The 23,621-nt window shown below is 43.2% G+C and overlaps 1 protein-coding gene across 1 annotated transcript in view; it reads left to right on the top strand.

The window, feature by feature from the left end:
- Window positions 1-23,621, top strand: part of C16H1orf21 (chromosome 16 C1orf21 homolog) — a 251,280-nt gene that overhangs the window by 66,153 nt on the left and 161,506 nt on the right. The window contains exon 2 of the mRNA XM_070384812.1: window positions 21,173-21,392. Within this exon, the coding sequence (XP_070240913.1) occupies window positions 21,299-21,392 (94 nt within the window). The 5' untranslated portion in view covers window positions 21,173-21,298. The remainder of the gene's footprint in view (window positions 1-21,172; window positions 21,393-23,621) is intronic.

Below are 23,621 nucleotides of genomic sequence, written 5' to 3'. Positions count from 1 at the left end.
CTAAGCAACTAATACTTTCACTTTCAAAGTATTTGAAGCCTAGATAACTGATCCCAGCAGAGGAACTATTACTATTTTGTGGTAATTACAGCAGAGTCAAAACCGTATCCATTTACAAATCAGTACGATTGTTCCAGTGGTGTTTGTCCTTTTGTCGGTCTTCTGCTTAATATTTGCTTCTCTTTGGGAATTTACCCAAAGATTGATAGGGGGAAAGGGTTTGTTACAACCTTCTAATCACTCATTCATCTCTGTTGGTCCCACTGAGCAAAGACACAAAAGGAACCTTCTCTCTAGGAGTTAACACACTGCTGGATCTAGACTATTTGAAGCAATAAAAAGACTATATAGTATGCTCTGCACGTGTACACTGAATAGTAAATGGATATGGTTTTGACTCTGCTGTAATTTGAAACAACTCCAAGTATTCCAGTTTAACATCTTCATTTATTTACACCAACTCTGGCTTTTACAACAGTCTGGCTTGTTGCCAGTTATCACAAGAGATTGGAAATTTCTCATAGCAAAATTAATTTTAATTCATGACTAAATATATGCCATGAAGAGAATTTTAAAAGAATCCAAATTAGACTAATTCAGAATTTAAAGGGCCTTAAAGTTAGTGTCAGGAAACAAAATGATGATAGAATTTTGGAACTTCAGAAAGAGTGAGAAATTAACTCTTGCATAAATGAGTCTGCATCGAATTTAAATAAATAAGAGGCGGACTTCGCTAGTGGTTCAGTGGTTAAGACTTTGCCTTTCAGTGCAGGAGGTATGAGTTTGATCTACGGTTGGGGAGCTAAGACCCCAGAGGCCTTGTCAAAAAAAACAAAACTTAAAACAGGAGAAATATTGTAACAGTTTCAATAAATGCTTGAAAAATAGTCCACATCAAAAAAAGAAATCTTTAAAAAAGTGTTAGAGTAGTATTTGTATTTTTATTAAGTTTCTCTGTTTTAGAGGGGAATTCTATCAAAGATTTTCCATTCCTTAAATAAAGTTAAGTATATGTTTGGAAAAAACCCAGGGAGTCTTATTAATAATCATATCTACTTAAACATTATTTGACAGCATTCTCTAGCTGTTGCATTGTGTTGCTTGTTATGAAATACTTCTGTTTCAGTATCTTGATACCTTTTAGGGGAATGTTCACATGATAGACTTTTCCAGGGTCCTAAATTTTTCCTGCCAGCTTAGACCATCTTCATTAGAAGGCTGGATCAGGAAGTGGACTGGGAGTAATTTGTTTCAGTGAATAGCTTGACATTTAAGAAATTCATTACCTTAACAGAATGGGCTATATTTTTTCAACAAATGAGTTGTTCCTGGAGCAAGTGAAGGGCAAGTCAGACTCTTTTAAGGTTTGCCTTAACACTTTTAGGTCAAAGACTACAACACGTGAAACCTATACCCGTAGAGAATTGATGCCAGTTATAAAACTGCCTCATTTGGACTGCAGAATACTAAAGAAACTGCACACAGCTTTCCTTGTTTATTTCCCAGCAACTGAATGACTTTCTTTTCTCATCCGAGGGTTTATAACTGTTTGTTGTGCTCTGTGTAGGTCTAAGATCCCAAAGCTGCTCTAGGATTGTTATAGCCATCTTCTCCACTTTTAAGATTCATGCTACTTGGCAAACATGTGTGGAACACCTTCTGTGTATCAGTCATTGAAGGAGAGATATTTTGTTTTAGTGAATCAGAGTCCCTCATGGATAGTTCGGGAGACCAACATAGCAGGCAGTGCGGACATGGTGTGGAAAGTACAGGAATTGCTGAGAGAGAGAGCATGTGGGCAGAGATCACAGAGGATTCCTAGGAACTGGACACCCCGAGTGGAGTCTAGAGATTGAGTGGACCTTGCAAGAAAAGCAGTCATAAAAACTTTCACATCCTTCCCCTTCTCTTTCCTTTTCCCTTTTCCTCTGGCCGCTGCTAGTCTCCTCCACCCCCACAGCTGCTCAGCCTGTCTGCTCCTTGCACCCCATCTCTCTCCGGCTCTTTCGGCGATCCTTCAGGACTTTTCCACACTGGGACTCCCCAAGCAGCTCTCTCCACAACAGGGAGAGCAGAACGTGCAAGGGAGCAGGAGAGGGCCACGCATTTCCTCTCTTGTGATGCTGGAAGCTGTCACTGCTTTTCTCTAGATGTCTTAGCCACACATTTCATTACAGATCATCTTGGTAGGGTAGCGATAGAAATAGATTGGGGTGGGGGACTGGCAAGCCATGGAGGGAAGTCATTCAGTGTGACCCCCAATCCCAGTGTTCGCTCTGTTCCTTCGAGCGGCTGATACCATTGTCAGGAGAAGCAGGCTCCTTTGTGGGTGTTTACATCCCCAGTAAAGCACAGCTTCAGTAGACATTCAATAGAAATTGAGTTGCCGAGGTGCCAGCAAGAGGTAATAAGGTCAGCGATGCTATAAATGCCATTGAATATGCTCTGATGCCCTTATTGATTTTTTTTTCCTTCACTAAAACCCTATTACTCTCAAGCAGAGGAAATAAAAATGGGGTGACTATCACTTTATCTAAAGGAGCATGCCCCCTTTTTCACCTCTCCAGATGTGCCCAAACCTGGATTCACTTTATTGGCATCTAGAGGTGTGTTGGGAGAAGGCAATGGCACCCCACTCCAGTACTCTTGCCTGGGAAATCCCATGGATGGAGGAGCCTGGTGGGCTACAGTCCATGGGGTTGCAAGGAGTTTGACACAACTGAGCGACTTCACTTTCATTTTTCACTTTCATGCACTGGAGAAGAAATGGCAACCCACTCCAGTGTTCTTGCCTGCAGAATCCCAGGGATGGAGGAGCCGGTGGGCTGCCGTCTATGGGGTTGCACAGAGTCAGACACAACTGACGAGACTTAGCAGCAGCAGCAGAGGTGTGTTGTCAGAGTTTTCTGAATCATATACTGAAGATCCTGGCAGATTGACAGAGCCCAGTCTGTGTGTGAAAGGCTTCACAAATGGTGACGAGGTATATGAGCATCAGTTGTTTTTCTGTCTGTGATGCCAGGAAGGGCCCTGAATTCCATAGCTCTCCATCACTGTTTGACATTGAAGAGGAGTTTCCTTCCTGTCTCCAGCTTGTCTACATTTTCCTTGTCTTTTCTTAAAAAAAAAAAAATATATATATATATTTATTTATTTATTTATTTATTTGACTGTACCAGGTCTTAATTGCAGCACATGGGGTCTTTGGTTGCATTGTTCAGGGTCTTTCATTGCAGCATGTGGGATCTAGTTCCCTGACCAGGGATCGACCCCAGGTCCTCTTCACTGGGAGCCCCGAGTCTTAACTGCTGGACCACCAGAGAAGTCCCATCATCCTTGTCTTCTTTGTCTTCGTTTTCTCCCCAGAAAATGTTGATGCTTGCATGCCTGCTGTCATCTGAGCATCACTGCTAGAGGTAGCATTTTCAACATTGGCACATCACCCTACTCCCGTGACCCAGGAGCACTCACATCACCCATTCTGTTGACCAGACCTCTTGCTTAGGACCTCAGAGCTCTCAGTCAATCAAGGCTTGAATTGGTGTTCTTTGTATGCCACTGTGATGGCATACACTGTGATCTAACCAACTGTCCGAATGCTAGTGGACAGGGCTCCCCCATGGCTAACATACTCTGGTCTTCTTGACAGAATGTTCTTGGTGTCCACCTTCTAGTAACAGGTGGTAGAGTTGGAGGGGAGAAAAGCACCCCTGAGTACTCCTTATTGGATCCAGTGAGTCTAAGATTTTTTACCTTAAGCACACAGCAGAGGCAGGCTTCCCAGATGGCTCACTGGTACAGAACCCACTTGCCAAGGCAGGAGCCCCAGGAGATGTAGATTCTGTCCTTGGGACAAGAAGATGCCCTGGAGAAAGAAATGGCAGCCCACGCCAGTATTCTTGCCTGGGAAATCCCATGGACAGAGGAGTCCGGCAGGCTACAATCCATGGCGTCGCAGAGAGTCAGACATGACTTAGCAACTAAACAACAGCAACAGCACAACACAGGCAGCCATCTGGTGTCGAGAACCTTGGCAGGTTTGGGTCTTCCTGTCCTCGGCCACTGGTGCCATTAAATCCTCCTGATCGTTGCTACTGCCCAGAGACATGTCTTATCGGTGAGCCCGTTTCCTGCACAGCAGACCCAGAGGCCCCAGCCAGGAGTCAGCTAATGTTTAAAAAGGATACAAGTCTGGCTGCTGCATTTCCTGTCTCTTTGGATTGATGCTCTTTGGCTATTTTGCTGATGTCATTGTACATCTGTTTTTTGGGAGTGAGTGTTAGGAAGGAGAATGGTTAATCTAGCAAAGAACTCATTACACCATGAATGATGAAGGGTAGGCTCCTGTTTTATTCCTGTTTGATTTGTTTGCTTCATTGGGGAAAACAAATGATCATGTCACCCTATGGAGAATTTCGCTTTCTCTTTGACATACAAATAAACAGCCTCCCACGTTTCATTATTTTTGCCACTGCTGGAATTGTTGATTAAAAAAAAAAAGCCACATTGTTATGCCGCTTTTTTGTATCATGATCTTCACTACTGGATAGGGAAAGGAAACCAACAACGTATGTATATTTTTTTTAAGAAATGGAGGATGCTTCACTACAGGTGCCTTTATAAATCCAGGTCCATTAAAGCAAGATAGATGAGGTGAAACAGTAGCGAGGAGGGCATGAGTCTTCTTTTTCTTGCTGGTAATATGTCTCAGAGATGAGGATTCAGTTTTCATTAATTTATTGAAAAAAATTAAAGTATCCCTTTCTCTTCTTCTTGTCTTCATCTAGGAGAACATTCCTGGTAATGGAACTGAAATTCATTTTCTTGATGTTGTGTGTTCAGTCTTTGGCATATAAAACACATGGAGGTGTGGGTTATTAGAGGGTTCTGCTGTGCTGCTGCTGCTAAGTCGCTTCAGTCGTGTCCGACTCTGTGTGACCCCATAGACGGCAGCCCACCAGGCTCCCCCATCCCTGGGATATTAGAGGGTTCTAGATGCTGGCGAACTTGGATTTTCCCAGAACCAAATACTAACTGGCAACTCTGTGGCCTCTATTTCCTAGTAGTGTGTTTGTTTTCTGTTTATATTCCTTTGCATATATGCTACGTTACTGCAGTCGTGTCCAACTCTCTGCGACCCTGTGGACGGTAGCCTGCCAGGCTCCTCTGTCCATGGGATTCTCCAGGCAAGAATACTGGAGTGGGTTGCCATGCCCTCCTCCAGGGGATCTTCCCAACCCAGGGATCGAACCCGTGTCTCTTGCGTCTCCTGCATTGGCAGGCGGGTTCTTTACCACTAGTGCCACCTGGGAAGCCCTTCTGTTCCTTTATTCTCTGGCTTTTGGAGCCCAACAAAAAGGCTCCTCTGTTTTGTGATATTTCCATTGCTGGCCACTATCAATCTGTGTTCAGCCAACAGTGGGTTTGCAGACCCGTCTCTTGAGGGTGTGTGGATATTTAGCAGTTGAGGGTACAGATTAGGAGGTCTTGACATTCTGTTGCTAGGTTACTGAACCCTGAATTACTGATCCCTCAACACAGTGTTTGTGTTCTACAATTGCTATTTGTGGCTGAAAGCAGCAGCTGTATACATTGGTGGAGGAGGGTGGGGTGGGCTATAGTGAGATAAAATGACTAGTTAGACATAGTCCATCAAAAAATAATTACCGTAAGGAAATATTTGTGGCAAACTAGGAAAAAGAGATTGCTACTCCTCCCTCCTCGCCCTGCAACACTGGAAGAGCTATTTTATTCATGTTCAGGGAGTTTCTGGGCAAGCATTTGTAGAAGGCTGTGATGATACCTCAGTCATGAACTAGACCTTGTAATAAACATCAGCGGATACCACTGTGGAAGCTGCAGCCAGCCCTCCTGAGCCAGGGGTGGGGACAGGGGATGTCAGTCTTGGGTATGTGGTTCTCTTTCTTTCCTTTTTTATTCCTTTTCTGTTAAGTTTTCTCTTCTACTCATACTTTTTTTTTTAATCTTATGGACAAAAGTTTCTATTTAAAAATAACCTTTATTCAGAGAGTAATTTTACCAAATTATGGTGTAATTATCCTATCACCATTTGACCTTTCTAAGCAGCCTCTAATAATCAGAAATTTCAACTGCATTTTTGGCAAAAGTTATTTTTTGTAATTCCCATAATTCTCTCCTCCTATACACTTTTACTTCTTAGCTAACACGTCAAGTAACAAATATTTACTAATCTCCTACTTTGTGTAAATAATTGCATTGGATCAAAGACATGGAAAGCATGACTTTCCTTGAAAAATTTATAAGTGGGCTAGGATACCAAGACAAAAATGCACAAAAGTTAGCAATTTAAAACAGCAGCGCAGGAGATGATCTAAGACCATGTATGTAATTATGTCTTAAGAGGAGAGGTAAGTGCTGACTTCAGAAGAAAGGGGATCCCAGAGGCCTACTTACACTAAGATGGAAAGATAAGTGTGGACTCATAGGAACATAGACGGGTGATGAATAGGCCATGTGGATACTTGCTGATGAATTTAGAGCAGAAGATCTGTGTGGCCTGGAGCAAGGTTTCTTAGAGGTGATAAGGCTTGTTTTGGACCTTGAAGGATGGGTAGAATTTGAATAACAGGCGGAGATGAATAACAGGAGGGCTTTCTATCTAAGGTGAGACTATGAGCAGAGGCATTTCGGGTTAGAATATGAAAATATGTTCAGGGGTTAGTAGCTAGAGACTAGACTGGCTAGAGCGATATGCCTGGAGGAAGTTGGATGAAATTGGAGATGTGGACGGAAAGCCTTGATTTCCATGAGGAGTTCAAACTTTCTTCTGGAGGACAACTCCATTCCTTATTTATTGCCTGAGCACATATCCTCAGCTAAGCACTGTTGGAAGCTAGGGATACAGTAGGAAGCAAGAAACACATCATCTGTATCCCCCATGGAGTTTATGCTCTAGACTTATGGGACCAATAGACAGACAGTTAGGAATTAAGACTATTCTGCCCTTTATGACAGCTATGAAGGGGGCTCTCGGGTCTTCTGAGACCTTTGGACAGTGACAGCTCATGCAAACCAGAGTTTAGCCAGGCAAAGGTGAGGAGAGAGAACCTTCTAGGCAGAGGATAGCCAGCACAGAGATGGGGTGACAAGGCCAGCCTTCTGGTCACTGTTTTGAAGAGGGTTTATTGAGTTCCTACTCTGTGTCTAGCCGGGCTTTCGATATAACAGAGGAGACAAATACAGAAGGTGGTTTCTGCCTCAAAGCACTTAGTGTCTATTTAGAGAGAGAGGCCTAAGAAATGCGGAATAGTTGACTCTACGAGTAAGAGTTTAGGAAAGAGAAAATTGATGGAAAGTGTGAAATGGTATGAAGCTTCTTCCTGGAAAAGTAAAGGCTGAAGCAGAAGTAGAGAGGTGGGCTTGTGAGCAGAGTATTGAAGGAGAAGGGTGGTCTATGAGACCCACCTGAAGTGATGAAGAGGATGTTACCTTGGAGCAGTAGGAAGAGGAAACAGTGAGTCAATGCCTCTGGGTCCTAAGGGACCCTGACTTAGTCACCTAAACTCCTCAGTCTTCAGTCTTCTCATCTGCAAAGTTCAGAACCTTGACCTCAGTATCTAGCTTGAAAGTCCGGGTATCTCAGGCTTTACCCCAGAGGCATTAATGAGTCTTGGAGGGTTTGGGGCCAGGGGAAGGACTCGATGGAATCAATACTCTAAGAATCTTAATTTGTCTTTATCGTAGAAAACTAATTAATGGATAATTACTAACTTATGAGAAGTACAGTTTTTTTTTACTAAAATTTTTAATCATGTTCTCATGTTTTTAAAACTGCCAATAAGACCATCCTAATGTCCATTGGACATGGCTTTTTAAATGTTTCCTTCCTCAGAACAGCAAGTAAGGTGAAGTGAAGTGCAAATCGCTCAGTCATGTCCGACTCCTTGTGACCCCGTGGACTATACAGTCCATGGGATTCTCTAGGCCAGAAGTGGAGTGGGTAGCCTTTCCCTCCTCCAGGGGATCTTTCCAACCCAGAGATCAAACCCAGGTCTCCCTCATTGCAGGCAGATTCTTTACCAAATGAGCCACAAGGGAAGCCCTTGAGCAGCAAAGACACAAACAAAAACTATGGCCTAGAAAATGCTGATGAATAGTGAAAAGCTGAGTCCAGAACATGGTTTACAAATACAAATTTAAGTTTGAATCCTAAAAATTCTTTATAATTTTCAGGGAGATCTTGGAATGAGAAAATTGATGTCTTTTACACACCAGTATTTTTGCCTGGAGAATCCCATGGACACAGGAGCCTGGCGGACTACAGTCCATAGGGTCCCAAGGAGTTGGACACCACTGAAGCGGCTTAGCGTGCACACACATTTTTGTAGTACCATTCCTGGGGTGGTAATGGCAGTGATGTAATATAGGTGATGTAGGGGTGACATCTCCGCCATCACAGGGATATCAAGCAGCCTACCAGATATGCCTTTGTCATATCCAGGACCAAAGCGCCCTCAGCATGGACCCCTCTAGAGATCCCAGCCTGACCATCCCTAGAGATGACAGCTGAGTAAAGGCCTTGTTAGAATAGAATGTGGTCAGGTTCTAAATGTAGTATTTCTGCCATATCTCTCTCCAGTAGAAGAGTTTATCATCAAGCCATCCATTTAGTTCTTTATTCAGATGAAGACTTGAAACCTTCATGTGTCAGGCTGGAACCGAAGGTGGATCTCTAGAGAACGTTAGTGCCCAGAGGTGCTAGCTGGGGCAACTGGATGCTGAGCCTTGGTCTCCTGTGGGCAGGCCCCAGTTTGGTGGCTCCTGTGTTGTCCGGTGGAGAAGGCAATGGCACCCCACTCCAGTACTCTTGCCTGGAAAATCCAATGAACAGAGGAGCCTGGTAGGCTGCAGTCCGTGGAGTCGCTAAGAGTTGGACACGACTGATCGACTTCACTTTCACTTTTCACTTTTCACTTTCATGCATTGGAGAAGGAAATGGCAACCCACTCCAGTGTTCTTGCCTGGAGAATCCCAGGGATGGGGGAGCCTGGTGGGCTGCCATCTATGGGGTTGCACAGAGTTGGACAGGACTGAAGCAACTTAGCAGCAGCAGTGTTGTCTGGTCCTACTGAGCTTGTAGCTCTGGTCTCTTTTTTTAAGTTCATTTTTCTAGATAAGTGGGAAGGAACATTGTGTTCACTAATTATGCTACTACAAATGGGCTGATTTCAAATAATTTTTAGAGTAGACTGCAAATTTTGGTAACATTTGCAAGGTCATCATAGCTTGTAACCTGTAACCCTAGATGTTCCTTTATTAAGGAACGTTTCAGTGACTGAAGATGAGCGTCAAGGGTAGGGAAGAGCTCCTTGTCCTCTCTTTACGTGTTTGTGGTCTCAAACCCCACTAAACACCACTGAAATGATGGTAGGTGCATGGGTGGACCCCCCAGTGCAGAGTCAGGAGCCAGAGAATAGCATTCGCTGGTACATCAGGGAGCAGTGGCTATTTCTCCCATGACATTGTCCTCCTGGGTCTCTTCTCTCAGCTTCTTACCTTTTGTTTTAAGTAGATGATCACACGGAATGTAATTTTTGGCCAAGCTCTACACAATCGATGAAGTTCCCAACGTCTTGTGCCTTTCTTGAGAGCAGCATGAGAACTGAAGTGCTTTTGTTTTTTTGTTGTTGTTTGTTTGTTTGTTAACTCAGTAGGTTAGAGGGGCATTGATTTGTGCTCCCTGAAATGGTATTTATACTTTCAATTTGTTTGGCCCTCTGAGAACATCTTCCGTAAATAGTTCTTTGTCATGAAAAACTCAGCAGAGATTTAAATTACAGCAAAAGCAAAAACAAACCTTTGATTTTTCAGATGGTTGAGTTTTAGAAGCGCTGCTCAACATCTTTGGATTCTAATTGACAGTCAGGAAATGCACATCAAGGTCTGGCTGACTTATCCATTTTGGAATCTCCGGTCCCTAGTGAAATGTTGAGAACTAAACAAGTTACCAAAAAAAAAAAAAAAAGATTGTTGAAATAAATAAGTGGCCCAATTTTCTGGGACAGATTAGGGACAACTGTGGGTGTGAGTGCTTAGTCATTCAGTCATGTCTGACTCTTTGCAACCCCATGGACTATAGCCCACCAGGCCCCTCTGTCCTTGGGGATTCTCCAGACAAGAATACTGAAGTGGGTTGCCATGCCCTCCTCCCAACCCAGGAATCGAACTGGGGTCTCCTGCTTTGCAGAAGGAGTCTTTACCAGCTGGGCTACCAGCAAAGCCCAGGAACAACTATACAAATGCCAAATGCTTCCAGAATTCCATTCTACTAGTAAGTGTTACATATAACTCTCTGTCTTTTTAGGGATCAGATACTGAACATAATTTTAAGTGGCCTATAATAGCTCAGATGAACACTTTTAACTGTAGCTATTGTGACCTAGGACCTGGGGTGGAGGAGAGCTCCCTCCCTTAAAAGTCCCCCCTGTCTCTTTGTGAAAAGAAGTTTCCAAGAGAATTCATCTGCTCAGCATCTATTGCATCCTACTGTGTACCTGACCTGTGCTGGAAGGAATATAGAGAGGAATAATTAGGACATGGGCGTGACCTTGGAAGCCTGTCTGGTAAAGGAGAGAGGCACATAAACATGTAAGAGGGAAAGATGTGAGCGGCAGTCATCCAGCTGTGACCAAACTCACTGACCTTCAGCTTGTCTGCACACAGCGGCCTCTGCCTTCAGAGCCCTGGGACGTCCCCACGGGGGCTGGCCTGCCCACCCCCAGCGCTGCAGAGACGCGGGCACTGCTGCAGTGAGGCCCTGAGTCTCTCCTGCCGCAGAGCTGCTGTCTCTTGGTCTCCATCTGCATTCCGTCTGCCTGCTTTGGTTTTGTTCCTAAGAAGAGCTAAGCTGCCACAGTCGACCTCTCATCCCTCTTCTGTCCCTTCTTTCTGGTCTCTTTTGCCCCTGCCCCTTTCTTCGCAAAGTTCGTCACCGTCACAGCCGTGATGATGGTTGTGAGAGTGGCAGTAACGTCACGTAATGATTACTTGCTGACTGCCAGGTGCTGTGCTATGCTGGTTACGTATATCGTCTCATCTACTCCCTCAAAATTCATGTGGTCTTATCCATCCCATAAATGAGATCTCAAGGCCCTCTGAAGTCAATAACTTGCCCAAAGCCACCCAACTCCTTTCCTTTACAAAATCACAAGATCACCGGAGGTGATCTTTGCATCATCAGAATTTTTATTCTGTATGTGTAAGAGAGAAATTGAGCCCTTCACCAACAAAGAGTTTTTATCTATTTGCCTTCTCTAGGTTTTCAGGGCATTTCCAGAAATGGAGCTGTTCTGGATAGAACTTGAAGGTTCTAGCAGGCAGCCAAAGCTTTCTCTTAGGGACACTCATTTCAGTGAATAGCCGTCTGCCCAGCAGGAAAGTGATGGATTTACTCAATCACTAGATCATTGCTGGCTTCTCCTCAGACCTGGGATTGTGTGGCCTGAGGCAAAGCACAAGGAAAGAGATCTTAGGCCAGAGTTTATAGTGGTCTCTGATAGATGGGTTCACTTATTGTGGCAGGGAGGGAAAAGGAAAGAGGTTGCTGTGGGAGGAAAGAGGAATGTGCCTTTAGATTTTGAGAGAAATACTTTTTCCATTTCTAGCATTCAGATCTTATCAAAGTATTGCTACACTACATTGCTGAAAGTTTTTATAGTTCTGAGGATATGAAACATACACATACTCAAATATTAGAACCAAAATCCACAAGTGAAATATCAGCTGGCTTTTTTATTTTTAAAGGATTCTCACATTTTCTCCTGATGGTTAGTTTAGATAATTCATATCTTATGTGTTGGTTGGTCGTATTTCTTTTTTATCTACCACAGTAATCTGTTTAAGGCTGAAGTTTAGAGATTAAATTGAATGAGAAATGTGGAACACACTGCTGCTGCTGCTAAGTCGCTTCAGTTGTGTCCGACTCTGTGCGACCCCATAGACGGCAGCCCACCAGGGTCCCCTGACCCTGGGATTCTCCAGGCAAGAACACTGGAGTGGGTTGCCATTTCCTTCTCCAATGCGTGAAAAGGAAGTCGCTCAGTCGTATCCGACTCTTGGCGACCCCATGGACTGCAGCCTACCAGGCTCCTCCATCCATGGGATTTTCCAGGCAAGAGTACTGGAGTGGGGTGCCATTGCCTTCTCCGGTGGAACACAGTAGCCTTGTATAAAAGTTGTCTTTGTAATTCAGTGCGGAAAACATCCCATGTGCTTTCCCAGTGTGTGCATCAAAGAACAGTGGCATTCAACTCTTGTCTTCAGCACCACAGAAGTAAGACTCAGATTTCCAAGGAATGCTTCCCTGGTGGCTCAGCTGGTAAAGAACCTGCTTACAGGGTGGGAGACCCAGGTTCAATCCCTAGGCCGGGAAGATCCCGTGGAGAGGGGAACAGCAACCCACTCCAGTATTCTTGCCTGGAGAATTCCATGGACAAAGGAGCCTGGCAGGCTGCAGTCCATGGCATCACAAAGAGGACACGACTGAGCGACTATCACACAATCCAGCTGCAGTTCTGTTGTAGTTCATGGTGTTAAAGGATCAGCAGCTCACAACATGTATTTAACTGTCTTCTTCGTCAGTAAATGAGGGTCTCTCACCCAGGGTCTGCTAAGGGTAGCACGTTATGCTGGGTGTTTCTACATCTCTTGTTGCATTAAACAAAGCTGAGAACTTCCCTGGTGGTCCAGGAGACCCCGGGTTCAATCCCTAGCCTGGGAAGATCCCACATGCTGGAGTGCAGCTAAGCTTGAGGGAGCCACAGCTACCAAGCCCACGGGGCCTAGAGCCCTCGCTCCACAAGAGAAGCCGCGGCTGTGAGCAGCCCGCACTCCACGGCTAGAGAGTAGCCCCTGCCGGCTGCCACTGGAGAAAGCCCACACACAGTAGCAAAGGTCCAGCGCAGCCAAAAATAGATAAATAGCTGAGACAAGCACTAACGTAATTAGCTTGAAATATGCGGTGACTTCAGAGAACATCTCCCATCATTTCTTCCCCTATAGTGTACATTAGGAGTTGGAATTTTCTTTTACTTTATTATGTTTATGGTCCGTTAGCCCTGTCTGAATGCTAGCCCTTCAAAGGCAGGAATCATGTCTGTTCTTCTACAATATGTCTCAACACACAGGTCACCCAGTTCATCCTTCACTGGCTATTTGGGAAGAATCGTGATTTTTTGTGCTTAGATTAAAATCAGATTTGCCCCTTTAGTACTTCGTACTTAGAACTTACATGTTCTAGTCATTTTTTTGATCTTTATTCTTTCCTTTCCATCTGTTTTTCTCTCATTTTCTCCAGGGCCACATATGGGGATCCCTCTGGGCAAACTGACTGCACCCAAGGCTCCTGAAAAGCCATGAGGCTGATAAGTAATGGCAGGCACGTGGCAGAGCAGAGTGCACGCAACAAAAGATTACCTTGCATTTATAAGAGCCTTGCAAAGCATGTCACAATCTACCTAGGTTTCCAAAAAACCCGTAAAAGAGGGAGAATAGATGTTATTATTAGGATACTGATAAGGAAGCCACATAGATCTGTCCCAGGTGACATGATGAACCAGGTAGCACAGCTGGCAAAAGATGCCAGTCATGGGTGTCTGGGCATAGAAGATTCCTCACTGACACAGGTTGGCAACTTCCTGGAAATCCCTTTGATATTCCAAGTCTTGAAAGTGGGAAAGGGCTTTTCCCAGGTGGTGCAGTGGTAAAGAATCTGCCGGCCAATTCAGGAGACTCAAGAGACATGGGTTCAATCCCTGGGTTGGGAAGATCCCTTGGTGTAGAAAATGGCAACGCTGCTTTAGTATTCTTGCCTGGAAAATTCCATGAAGAGAGGAGCCGGATGGGCTGCAATCCATGGGGTTGCAAAGGGTCAGACACAACTGAGCATACGTGAACAAAGAAGGGAAAAAGGTAGACTTCAGAGTCCAGGAGTATCTGCCATTGGCCTTGATCACAGAGGAACAAATCGAGGAAGAGTGATTCTTCTGCATAGCTTCACCCTGGTGTGGATGCCGAGTCTTTATCGGGATCAGGTGTTTTCCTCTCTTGCCTTCCCAGAAATAGTGTCAGCCATGCATGAACTTGTGTGAACACATGTAGTCAATACCGGAATAGAGTTTTTGGCTACAGGGTAAAGACACCAAACTCTAAAATCCTTAGCTGAAGAACAGTTTTACCACAAGCTTTTCCCATCCAATTCTCTGTAAGAAACATTTAAAAAAATATATTTTTGTCTCTGAAAGGCAGAATAGAAAAGAGAAAATAAGATGGCCAAGCCTTGTTCATTTTTTCACTGGATATGTAATTGAAATCAACACCCTTGGGCCAAAACATAATTGGCAATAATCTTTAGACTTCAAAGGGCTTCCTGAAATATTTTGGGGAAAAAAATTGCAAGTATATCTTAACTGGGTAAATGTTGAAACAAAGTTTGTAAATAAATTGAGTCTAGGTAAGAAATGGCCTTTTTACAAGTGGTAATTTCATTCTTCAGCATCACTTGGATTTATGTTCAGGTAGATCGTAGAATCAAAGGAAAAGGCTCAGAGAGAGGAAGCCCAGCCTTGGTACCGAGAGAGGTGTGTGATGCCTGAGACCAGAGCTCAGCATCCTCACTCCCCCTCTAATTCTCTTTCCACTTGTCACCTTGCCTCCTTGTCGCAATCCCCCACTGCAGAAATCCATCAGAAATGTATAGGACTTACTATTGTTATGTTTCTGAGAGATATCTCTGTACAATTATTATTTGAAAAAGTGAGAGTTTTCCCATAGAGAAAGAAGAAGCAGATATTCCTATTTCTTTGGCATTAACAGCATGTTGTCAATTGCCATGTCACCAAATGAGTGTGAGGTGAGGAATGAATATCTTTTGTGATGCCAGCAAATCCTGGGCAATAGGGAGGTTTGACTTTTCCAGACTATCCACATGTCAAATGTGGCATCTGTTTGTGTATTATCTTTAACATGCACAATGAAATGTGAAATGGTGTTAACAGTAGCCCAAGGATACCAGAGCTTCAAAATGAGAAATCCCTTTTAGCAGTCTTTCTTCTTCCCCCCAGTGGGCTGCTGTATTAACACTCATTACAGCGAAGCAGAACAGATGGGCACGCAGACTGATTAGTTATTTATATATATATTTTTTTCTTTGTGGAGCTTGGATGTTGGCTCTTTCTTCAATAAAAGAAAGGAGTTTTTAGATGTTGCCTTGTCTTGATTTCCCTTTTTAATCAAAGGAAGAAAGGGGGGACACTTTGCTCCTGATCTATTAATAATGTGCCTATTATCTTTTTCTTAACTGCTGACTTCATAGCTCTCTGTGTGCCCATTGCAATCAGAATTCAATTTTTCTCCAGTTCTCCAAGCTCCATGTGGTGCCTTCGCGTTCTTTCTGGCCTAGGGTTTCTTTATGGAGTTTATAATTTTTAATTCATTTTTTAGAAGTATCTCTTTTAACAAGAGAACTGTCTACAATATTTTTGATTTTTCCATCCAAAATGAAAAAATCCATGATTAATTGGTGAAATGTGAAATTATCCATAATATTATGTAAGCAGAAATATTTTGCATAACCTTTGTTTAAAAAAAGGTAAGATATTTCTCTGATTTTTCTTAAAACAGATTTTGCATATTTTATTCCTTCCCAATTTTATGGAAGTAGGGTTTTTTTTCTGACAAAGTTATGATTCCAGTTCATAAAGTTAAGGTAAAGGAAAAAGCCATCCACAAATATGTAATTATTATCTTGAAGGGATATCTGCACTTCCATTTATTGCAGCATTATTCACAATAGTCAAGGTGTGGAAGCAACCTAAGTGTCCTTCAGTGAATGAATCAAGAAAATGTCACACACACACACTCACACAGAGGAATATGATTCAGCCCGATTATGAAGGAAATCCTACCAGTTGCAACTATATGGATGAACCTGGAAGAAATTACGCTAAGTGAAGTAAGCCAGACAGAGAAAGACAGATACTGCATGGTATTACTTTTGCGCAGGATCTTTTTTTCCCTTTTAATCTATTTATTTTGGCTGTGCTGGATCCTCCTTGCTGTGCAGGTTCTTCTCGAGTTGTGGTGAGCGGGGGCCGCTCTTTCTTGCACTGTGCAGGCTCCGCACTGTGCTGGCTTCTCCTGTTGCAGAGCATGAGCTCTGGGGAGTGCGGGCTTCCGTGGCTGTAGCTCCCAAGCTCCAGAGCACAGTCTCAATAGTTGTGGGGCACAGGCTTAGTTGCTCCGCGGCATCTGGGATCTTCCCAGACCAGGGATTGAACCTCTGTCTCCTGCATTGGCAGGCAGATTCTTTACCACTGAGCCAGGGAAGCCTGCGTAGAATCTTAAAATTTAAAAAGTCAAACTCATACAAATGGAGGGTAAAATTGTGGTTGCCAGAGGCTGGGAGAAATAAGTTGAGACTGATAAAAGTGTACAAACTTTTAGTCGTAGATGAATAAGGTCTAGGGTATCACATGGTGACTATAGTTAATGACACCATATTGTATGATTGGAAGTTGCTGAGAGAGTAGAACTGTGTTCTCATTTTAAAAGAGTAAATATATGAAGTGATAAATATGTTCATTAACTTGGTGGGAATCCCTTCACAAATATAGTATATTGAAGTATTCCCTTGAATGCTTTCAGTAAATTTTAGTTTTGTCAATTGTTCTTCCATAAAGCTGGAAAAATTAAAAAAAAAAAGAGAGAGATCATCTGCATTGAAAAAAAAAAAAGTCATCATAAATCCATAATCTTTTCTTATAAAAGTGCAAATGTATCACATAAAAAAGTAAGGACTTAGGTACAGGAAAGAACCTCTTCATGTTACAATGTGAAGTGTCCTGGAACAATAATTCCCATGTGGATATCTAAAATAGTACCTGAGGAGCCTTGAGGCATAGTGTAAGGAGGGGAGGGATAAACATGCATGATTACAGATTTGTGAGTTCTTTTGAAAATTTTTCAATTGGATTTACAAATTGTATCAAAGCATGAAAAATATCCTGTAAAGTTGGCGAGAGGGCTTCCGTGGTGGCTCAGTGGTCAAGAATCCGCTTGCCAAAGCAGGAGACACAGGTTCAATCCCTGGTCCGGGAAGATCCCACATGCCAAGGAGCAACTAAGCCCATGAGCCACAACTATTGAGCCTGTTCTCTGGAGCCTACAAACCACAGTTGCTGCACCCAGGTGCCACCACTACTGAAGCCCACAAGCTCTAGAGCCCGTGCTCCGAAATAAGGAAAGCCATCACAGTGAGAAGCCCTCCCACCACATCTAAAGAGGAGCCCCGCTCACTGCAACTAGAGAAAAGCCAGTGCAGCAAGGAAGACCCAGCACAGCCAAAAATAAATTAAAATAAGTTAAAAGATGGTGTGGTATTAATTTAGTGTGTAACCTTGTGGAGAGGGATTTGCAGCTTCTAATTTCATGATATACGATAATATAGCCATTCAGCCACTTGGGGAGATTTATACACAAAGTTTTTGCCTAAAGAATTCCATGGACAGAGGAGCCTGATGGGCTACGGTCCATGGGGTTGCAAAAAATCAGTCACAACTGAGCAACTAACACATACTCATGTGGGCTATTAATTGGACCCCATGTTTTTGAGCTGCATGATGATCTTACATCTCCTGAAAGGCAGGAGAAGGGGATGATAGAGGATGAGATGGTTGGATGGCATCACCAACTCAATGGACATGAGTTTGACTAAGCTCTGGGAGTTGGTGATGGACAGGGAAGTCTGGTGTGCTGCAGTCCATGGGGTCGCAAAGAGCTGGACACGACTGAACTGATGATCTTACGTATAGATTATTTAGTTTTTAAAAAATCATCCTCAGTGAGACTTGGTATTAGAAGATCCCATCAAAGAAATGCTTCAGTTTAATTCTCAGCCTGTGATCTGTGACTTCAGAAATAAATAACAGGCTGTTAATGACAATATGTGAGAACGAGACTGTCTGCTCGGTACTCGGGTCTCTCCATGCTCATTTGCACCCTAAGCCTTCCCTAAGTGGGGTAGTTTCAGGGGCATCAATGAATAGATGATGTGGGAGCTGGGAGAGATAAGCTGAAGAAAACTCATGGAAAAGTGGAAATTAAAAAAATATGCTTGGATTTATGTGAAAGGTAGTAAGTAGAAACTGAAGGGAAGCTTTCTTTTATTAAAAAAAAATTTATTTATCTCTTTAGTTTTGGTCGCAGCGGGTCTGGGTTGCTGCCCTCAGGTTTTCTGTAGTTCAGGTGACTGGGGGCGACTCTAGTTTTACTCTCTAGTTGCAGTTCACAGGCTTCTCTTTGCAACAGCTTCTCTTGTGACCGAGCACAGGCACAGGTGCGTGGGCCTCAGGAGTTGCAATTCCCGGGCTCTTGAGCACAGGCTGAGTAGTTGTGGCACAGACTTAGCTGTTCACAATCCATGGGATCTCCCCAGACCAGGGATGGAACCCACGTCTCCTGCATTCACAGGTGGATTCTCATCCCCTGGACCGCAAGGGAAACCCCAGGGAGACTTTGAGCAGATGATGGTGGCAGTCGGTAGGGGTTCATTTCTGAAGGTCTCCTCAATTTGAGGTCGCAGTTGGATTAACATAAGTAAGAGAATTTTCAGTAGACATGAAACCTTGACATTACATCAGACTATAAAAGAAATGTAGTTTGTAGGGGAGGGGGGTGGTTTAGTGATGTTTATTCAGCTGTGGTCAGATCTCAAATCCAACTTTTCTTGACATTCATGATTTCAAGGCTGAATCAGGTACCTGTGGGGTGAATTCCCCGGTCATCCTATATTTGACTGGCAGTTGCTGTACCACATTGTGAAACTGGTCTTTCTCATGATCTCCTTTCTCTGAGTGTTCATGTTATAGGGACAGGGAGGAGACTGGTCCTGTTTATGTTTCTCTACACAGGGTCTTCCAAAAACGTGTCTGTCACTTAGTATTTTTCAGTAAATATCTGTTGAATGAATGAATGAATGCACAATGGTTTATGTGCGGAGTCCTGATGACATAGTAAAAAAAAACTCCCCAGTACTCCATGGTTCATTTTGAGAATTGTGGATCTTCTGCCTCTCAGATAATTTCATAATTATCTCCTTTGAAATGGACAAAATATTAAAATATATTCCTGATGAAGTTGTAAAATTGGAAAACTTCACTCTTAAAATTAAATTACTGTAATAAAATACGTAATGTGTGTGTTTCAGAAACAAAATCTGCACCTAACTGTGATTTGGAGAGAACTCATTTTGATTGATCATGCTTTTAAAAAAAATACAATTAAATCAAGACTTCCCGAGTCATCACTTGAATTTTAAGTGTCTAATTAGAATCATACCTAATCTGCTTGTTAACATGCCCCTCACTTCCACGCCTGAGTAACAGAGAAATCCTTTGACAAGTTTTAAAATATGTTTTATTTTTGTTTGCCCTCTGCAATGTGATTTTTCATGTGACTTCAACTTTTCAAATTCAAGTAAGATTTGTTGCTACAAACAAACACAGCTTTTAAAACAGAAGAAACAGCACACAATGCTTTTGGGGAGAAGCAAAGAATAATTCACATCTTAGATTCTTACATTAATTTCTTGGGTAGCTTGTGAAGCTGTCCACACAAAATAGGAATGAGGAAAAGAAAAGCAAGGGGACTCCCAGAGAGGAGGGTTGCAAACTGTCTCTGAATTCCTGTTGTCCTTCAGGATTTCGCTAGGGTTCCCACTCTCCTTCCTGTTTTCACTTTTGTTATGAGGAGGCGGCAACAGACTGGAAGAGGACGGGAGGCTTCCTCTCCACTTCAGGTCGCTCTCTTGTGTAGGTGTGAAGTTGTTTCCCCACATTCCGCTTTGGAAAGTAAGGAATTCATTCTGGGAACCCACCCTGTCACCTTACCTGATGATGCAGAATGAGGGGGAGGTGGACCCTGAGACAGTGCTGCCCTGTAGGGCAAAGCCGCAGCCCTTGGCAGCCGCCTGCTTGGAGAGGAGTTTTGGAACTGAGTCCTGTCTCCGCTTCTTCTTGTCTCATATTTCAGTACTGTTTCTTTAAACACTGTAGTAGGTTGACAGAAAGGATTTGAATGCTACTAATTCAGTATCTCTCAAAGTCTTCTCAGATTTGGATCAAATGGACTTCCTCTATCTTGCGACATCTTATAGTTTATCTTTATTAAATTGGGTAAAGTTAGCAAGGCTTCCTCCAGGCCCTTCACAAGCCTCAGCAGTGCAGTCCTCTTCCCTGCCCCACCCCCACTCGACCCCTCTGAACACACATGTGCATGCACGCGTGTGCGCGTGTGCGTGCACACACACACACACACACACACACACACACACCATGCTCTTCCACACTCCAGTGTCTTAGCTCAGGCAGTTCTTTACATTTGGATGATGCTACTATCCTTTCAAGCCTGGCAAGTTTCTACCAAACTTTAAGACGCTACAAAATATCACTTCTTCTTTTAGTTCCTGCTTTTGCCCGATCACAATTTAATCTATTTTTTTGAATTCTGCATTGCCATAGATTCCTGTGATATGTTTATCATGGTACTTAATACATTGTATTGTATATGAGATTTAAAAAATGTCAGTACATCTCTCCCATCTCCTTCCTTCCCAAACAGTGTCGCCTCTGATAAAATATTGAGTCATTTTTTAGAACCTACCAGAAATGCATAAACTAGCCTATGTTCCAGCTCACTCCCTCCAGGCGAAACTGGAGTTGCTGGAGTTGCTGGCTAGAGGGCCAGAGGAGAAAGATGGAGGACTTCCCAGCCTTCCGAACTCAGTGGGTCCCATCCATGTGCTTCCCTTCCTCTGAAGGTTTCTGAGATTCCAGAACGTTAACAAACCTAGATGGCCTTTCAAGTTTATATGTGGCAAGCAGGAGCGCTCAAATATTTATCAGAATAAATAAAGAGAAATGTTTTATCTCCTCAAAATGTCCGGCCATGTGTTGTGCAGGGCACAGGCCTTCCAACCCTGCTTTCCTAGCGCAGGTTGAGATGAGAATGACCATGCTGTGTTTCGTCTGCAGTGCCTGGTCGCACCCCCATCCAGTAGACTGAGGCAAGAAACACAGGGGATGCGGAGACACCGGCTTCGTGTTATGCATTCTGATCTGGCGCTGTCTTCTTCCAGGTGCACCCATCTTGACCGACTCAGCAAGAAGGTGGATTTTCCCTGCGTCTAAAGAAAAACAACATGTCCCCGTGCCTGTAGAGATGATTTGCAGTTCAGCCCGGCGGAAGCTGACCGAATGAGACTATGGGCTGTGCCTCCGCCAAGCATGTTGCCACTGTTCAAAACGAAGAGGAAGCCCAGAAAGGGAAGAACTACCAGAACGGAGATGTGTTTGGCGGTAAGTGCCACTGAGCTTCATTCTTGGCCCCCTTGATCTAGGCCTTTCGTGTTCGCAGGAGTGAGTAACTTAAGTGTCATGGTCGTATTCCATTTGACAGGGGGAGCGGGTAAAGGGCCGATGAGATATGAGAAAAATTGATGCAGATCTTTTACACTGGACAGTTTCATCATAATTTATACCTGGAAGACTTTGAGGAGGACCATGGAGGTTTTATACACAGCTCACATTTAAATCAAGCTTTGCAGAACTCATAGGACTTAGGTACATCGGACAGTGGCCACAGGTGTTCTGGTCCAGAATTGTGGGACTGAAACATGAAGGTCCAAGGCTGAAGATTTATAACTGAGGGAATGTGGTGTTTCTTGGAGTTTATTGTAAGTTTATGTGAATTACAAATCCTCGGATCCAAAAATACAATTGCCGTGAATTTAGAAATCATCTTTTAACCATCTCTGATGATTCATAGTGAGTTGAGACTGTGCAATGCAAAGGTCACAAAGTGCCAGCCCATGGCCACATCTGGATTTTCTTTGGCCCCCAGAGAATTTTTAAAATAAAATGAAAGACAACTTTTAAAAATCAGGATGTTCCACACAAAACCCCAGATTTCTTGAGAAGATCTAGCAACACAGATTTTCCATTTCCTGAGGCAGCAGTTGGTGGGGTGGGGTACAAATTCCCCACTCAGTCAGGCAATGTCTCCAATAAACTGCTAAGCTTTCCCTGTTAATGCACAGCAACCCCAGTTCACTCGCCAGTGTTCCGTGTCTGGCCATTCACAGGTTTTGAGTTTGCCTAATCTTGAGTTTGGCAAGATCAGTGATTACCCCGATGAATAGTAGCTATGTGTTTGTACCAGATTCCAGTTAGTCAGAGAAGATGAAACCGTTTTTGCTGAATTACTATAACAATAATTGCCATTAACATTTGCATGGCACTTTTATTCATAAGAGCACTTCTTCATCTCTTATTCATTAAAGAATCTTATTGAAACAATGTTTACATGTAAACAACTCAAGTTGCACTATTCAGTCTCTATCAAGAGCTTCTATGGCATTTTAGTCTCTAGCCTTTGATCCGTTGCAATGGCTGCTTCAGTTCCCTGGGGAAGAATTGGGAACACTGCGGAAGGGATAATGCTCTATTACAAGTAGACTCTTATATACGGAGGAAGAAGGATTCCCTTTGGTTTGTTTCAAGGAGATGCATTTGTTGCCCGGAACAAACTTGCTTCTAGTGGGCCCTACCTATAGAACCAAAAACTGTGAGGTAATATATGAGCATCTTAACACATTATTGACTGGAGACATATCACTGCGTTTTTAGGCGGTAATACAATAAACATCACTGTGCAAAGTTGTTAGAGCTTAAAATTGATCAAGGTTCTTTATATAACTTGACTGTCATTATCATTCACATATTGCTCCGTTAGGTTTTTGTTCCAACCTTGTGTATATCATAAACATAAAATTTTCACTAGATCCGATAGAGTGCCTGATGAACTATGGATGGAAGTTTGTGACATTATACAGGAGACAGGAATCAAGACCATCCCCAAGAAAAAAAAATGCAAAAAAGCAAAATGGCTGTCTTGAGAAGGCCTTACAAATAGCTGTGAAAAGAAGGGAAGTGAAAGCAAAGGAGAAAAGGAAAGATATACCCATTTGAATGCAGAGTTCCAAAGAATAGCAAGGAGAGATAAGAAAGCTTTCCTCAGTGATCAATGCAAAGAAATAGAGGAAAACAATAAAACAGGAAAGACTAGAGATCTCTTCAAGAAAATTAGAGATACCAAGGGAACATTTCATGCAAAGATGGGCTCAATAAAGGACAGAAATGGTAGGGACCTAACAGAAGCAGAAGATATTAAGAAGAGGTGGCAAGAATACACAGAAGAACTGTACAAAAAAGATCTTCATGACCCAGATAATCATGATGGTGTGATCACTCACCTAGAGACAGACATCCTGGAGTGTGAAGTCAAGTGGGCCTTAGGAAGCATCACTACGAACAAAGCTAGTGGAGGTGATGTAATTCCAGTTGAGCTTTTCAAATCCTGAAAGATGATGCTGTGAAAGTGCTGCACTCAATATGCCAGCAAATATGGAAAACTCAGCAGTGGCCACAGGACTGGAAAAGGTCAGTTTTCATTCCAATCCCAAAGAAAGGCAATGCCAAAGAGTGCTCAAACTACTGCACAATTGCACTCATCTCACGCGGTAGTAA

Source organism: Bos mutus, chromosome 16 (assembly GCF_027580195.1).
Source record: "Bos mutus isolate GX-2022 chromosome 16, NWIPB_WYAK_1.1, whole genome shotgun sequence".
Classification (NCBI taxonomy): domain Eukaryota; kingdom Metazoa; phylum Chordata; class Mammalia; order Artiodactyla; family Bovidae; genus Bos; species Bos mutus.
This window is presented reverse-complemented; position numbering and strand designations above follow the sequence as displayed.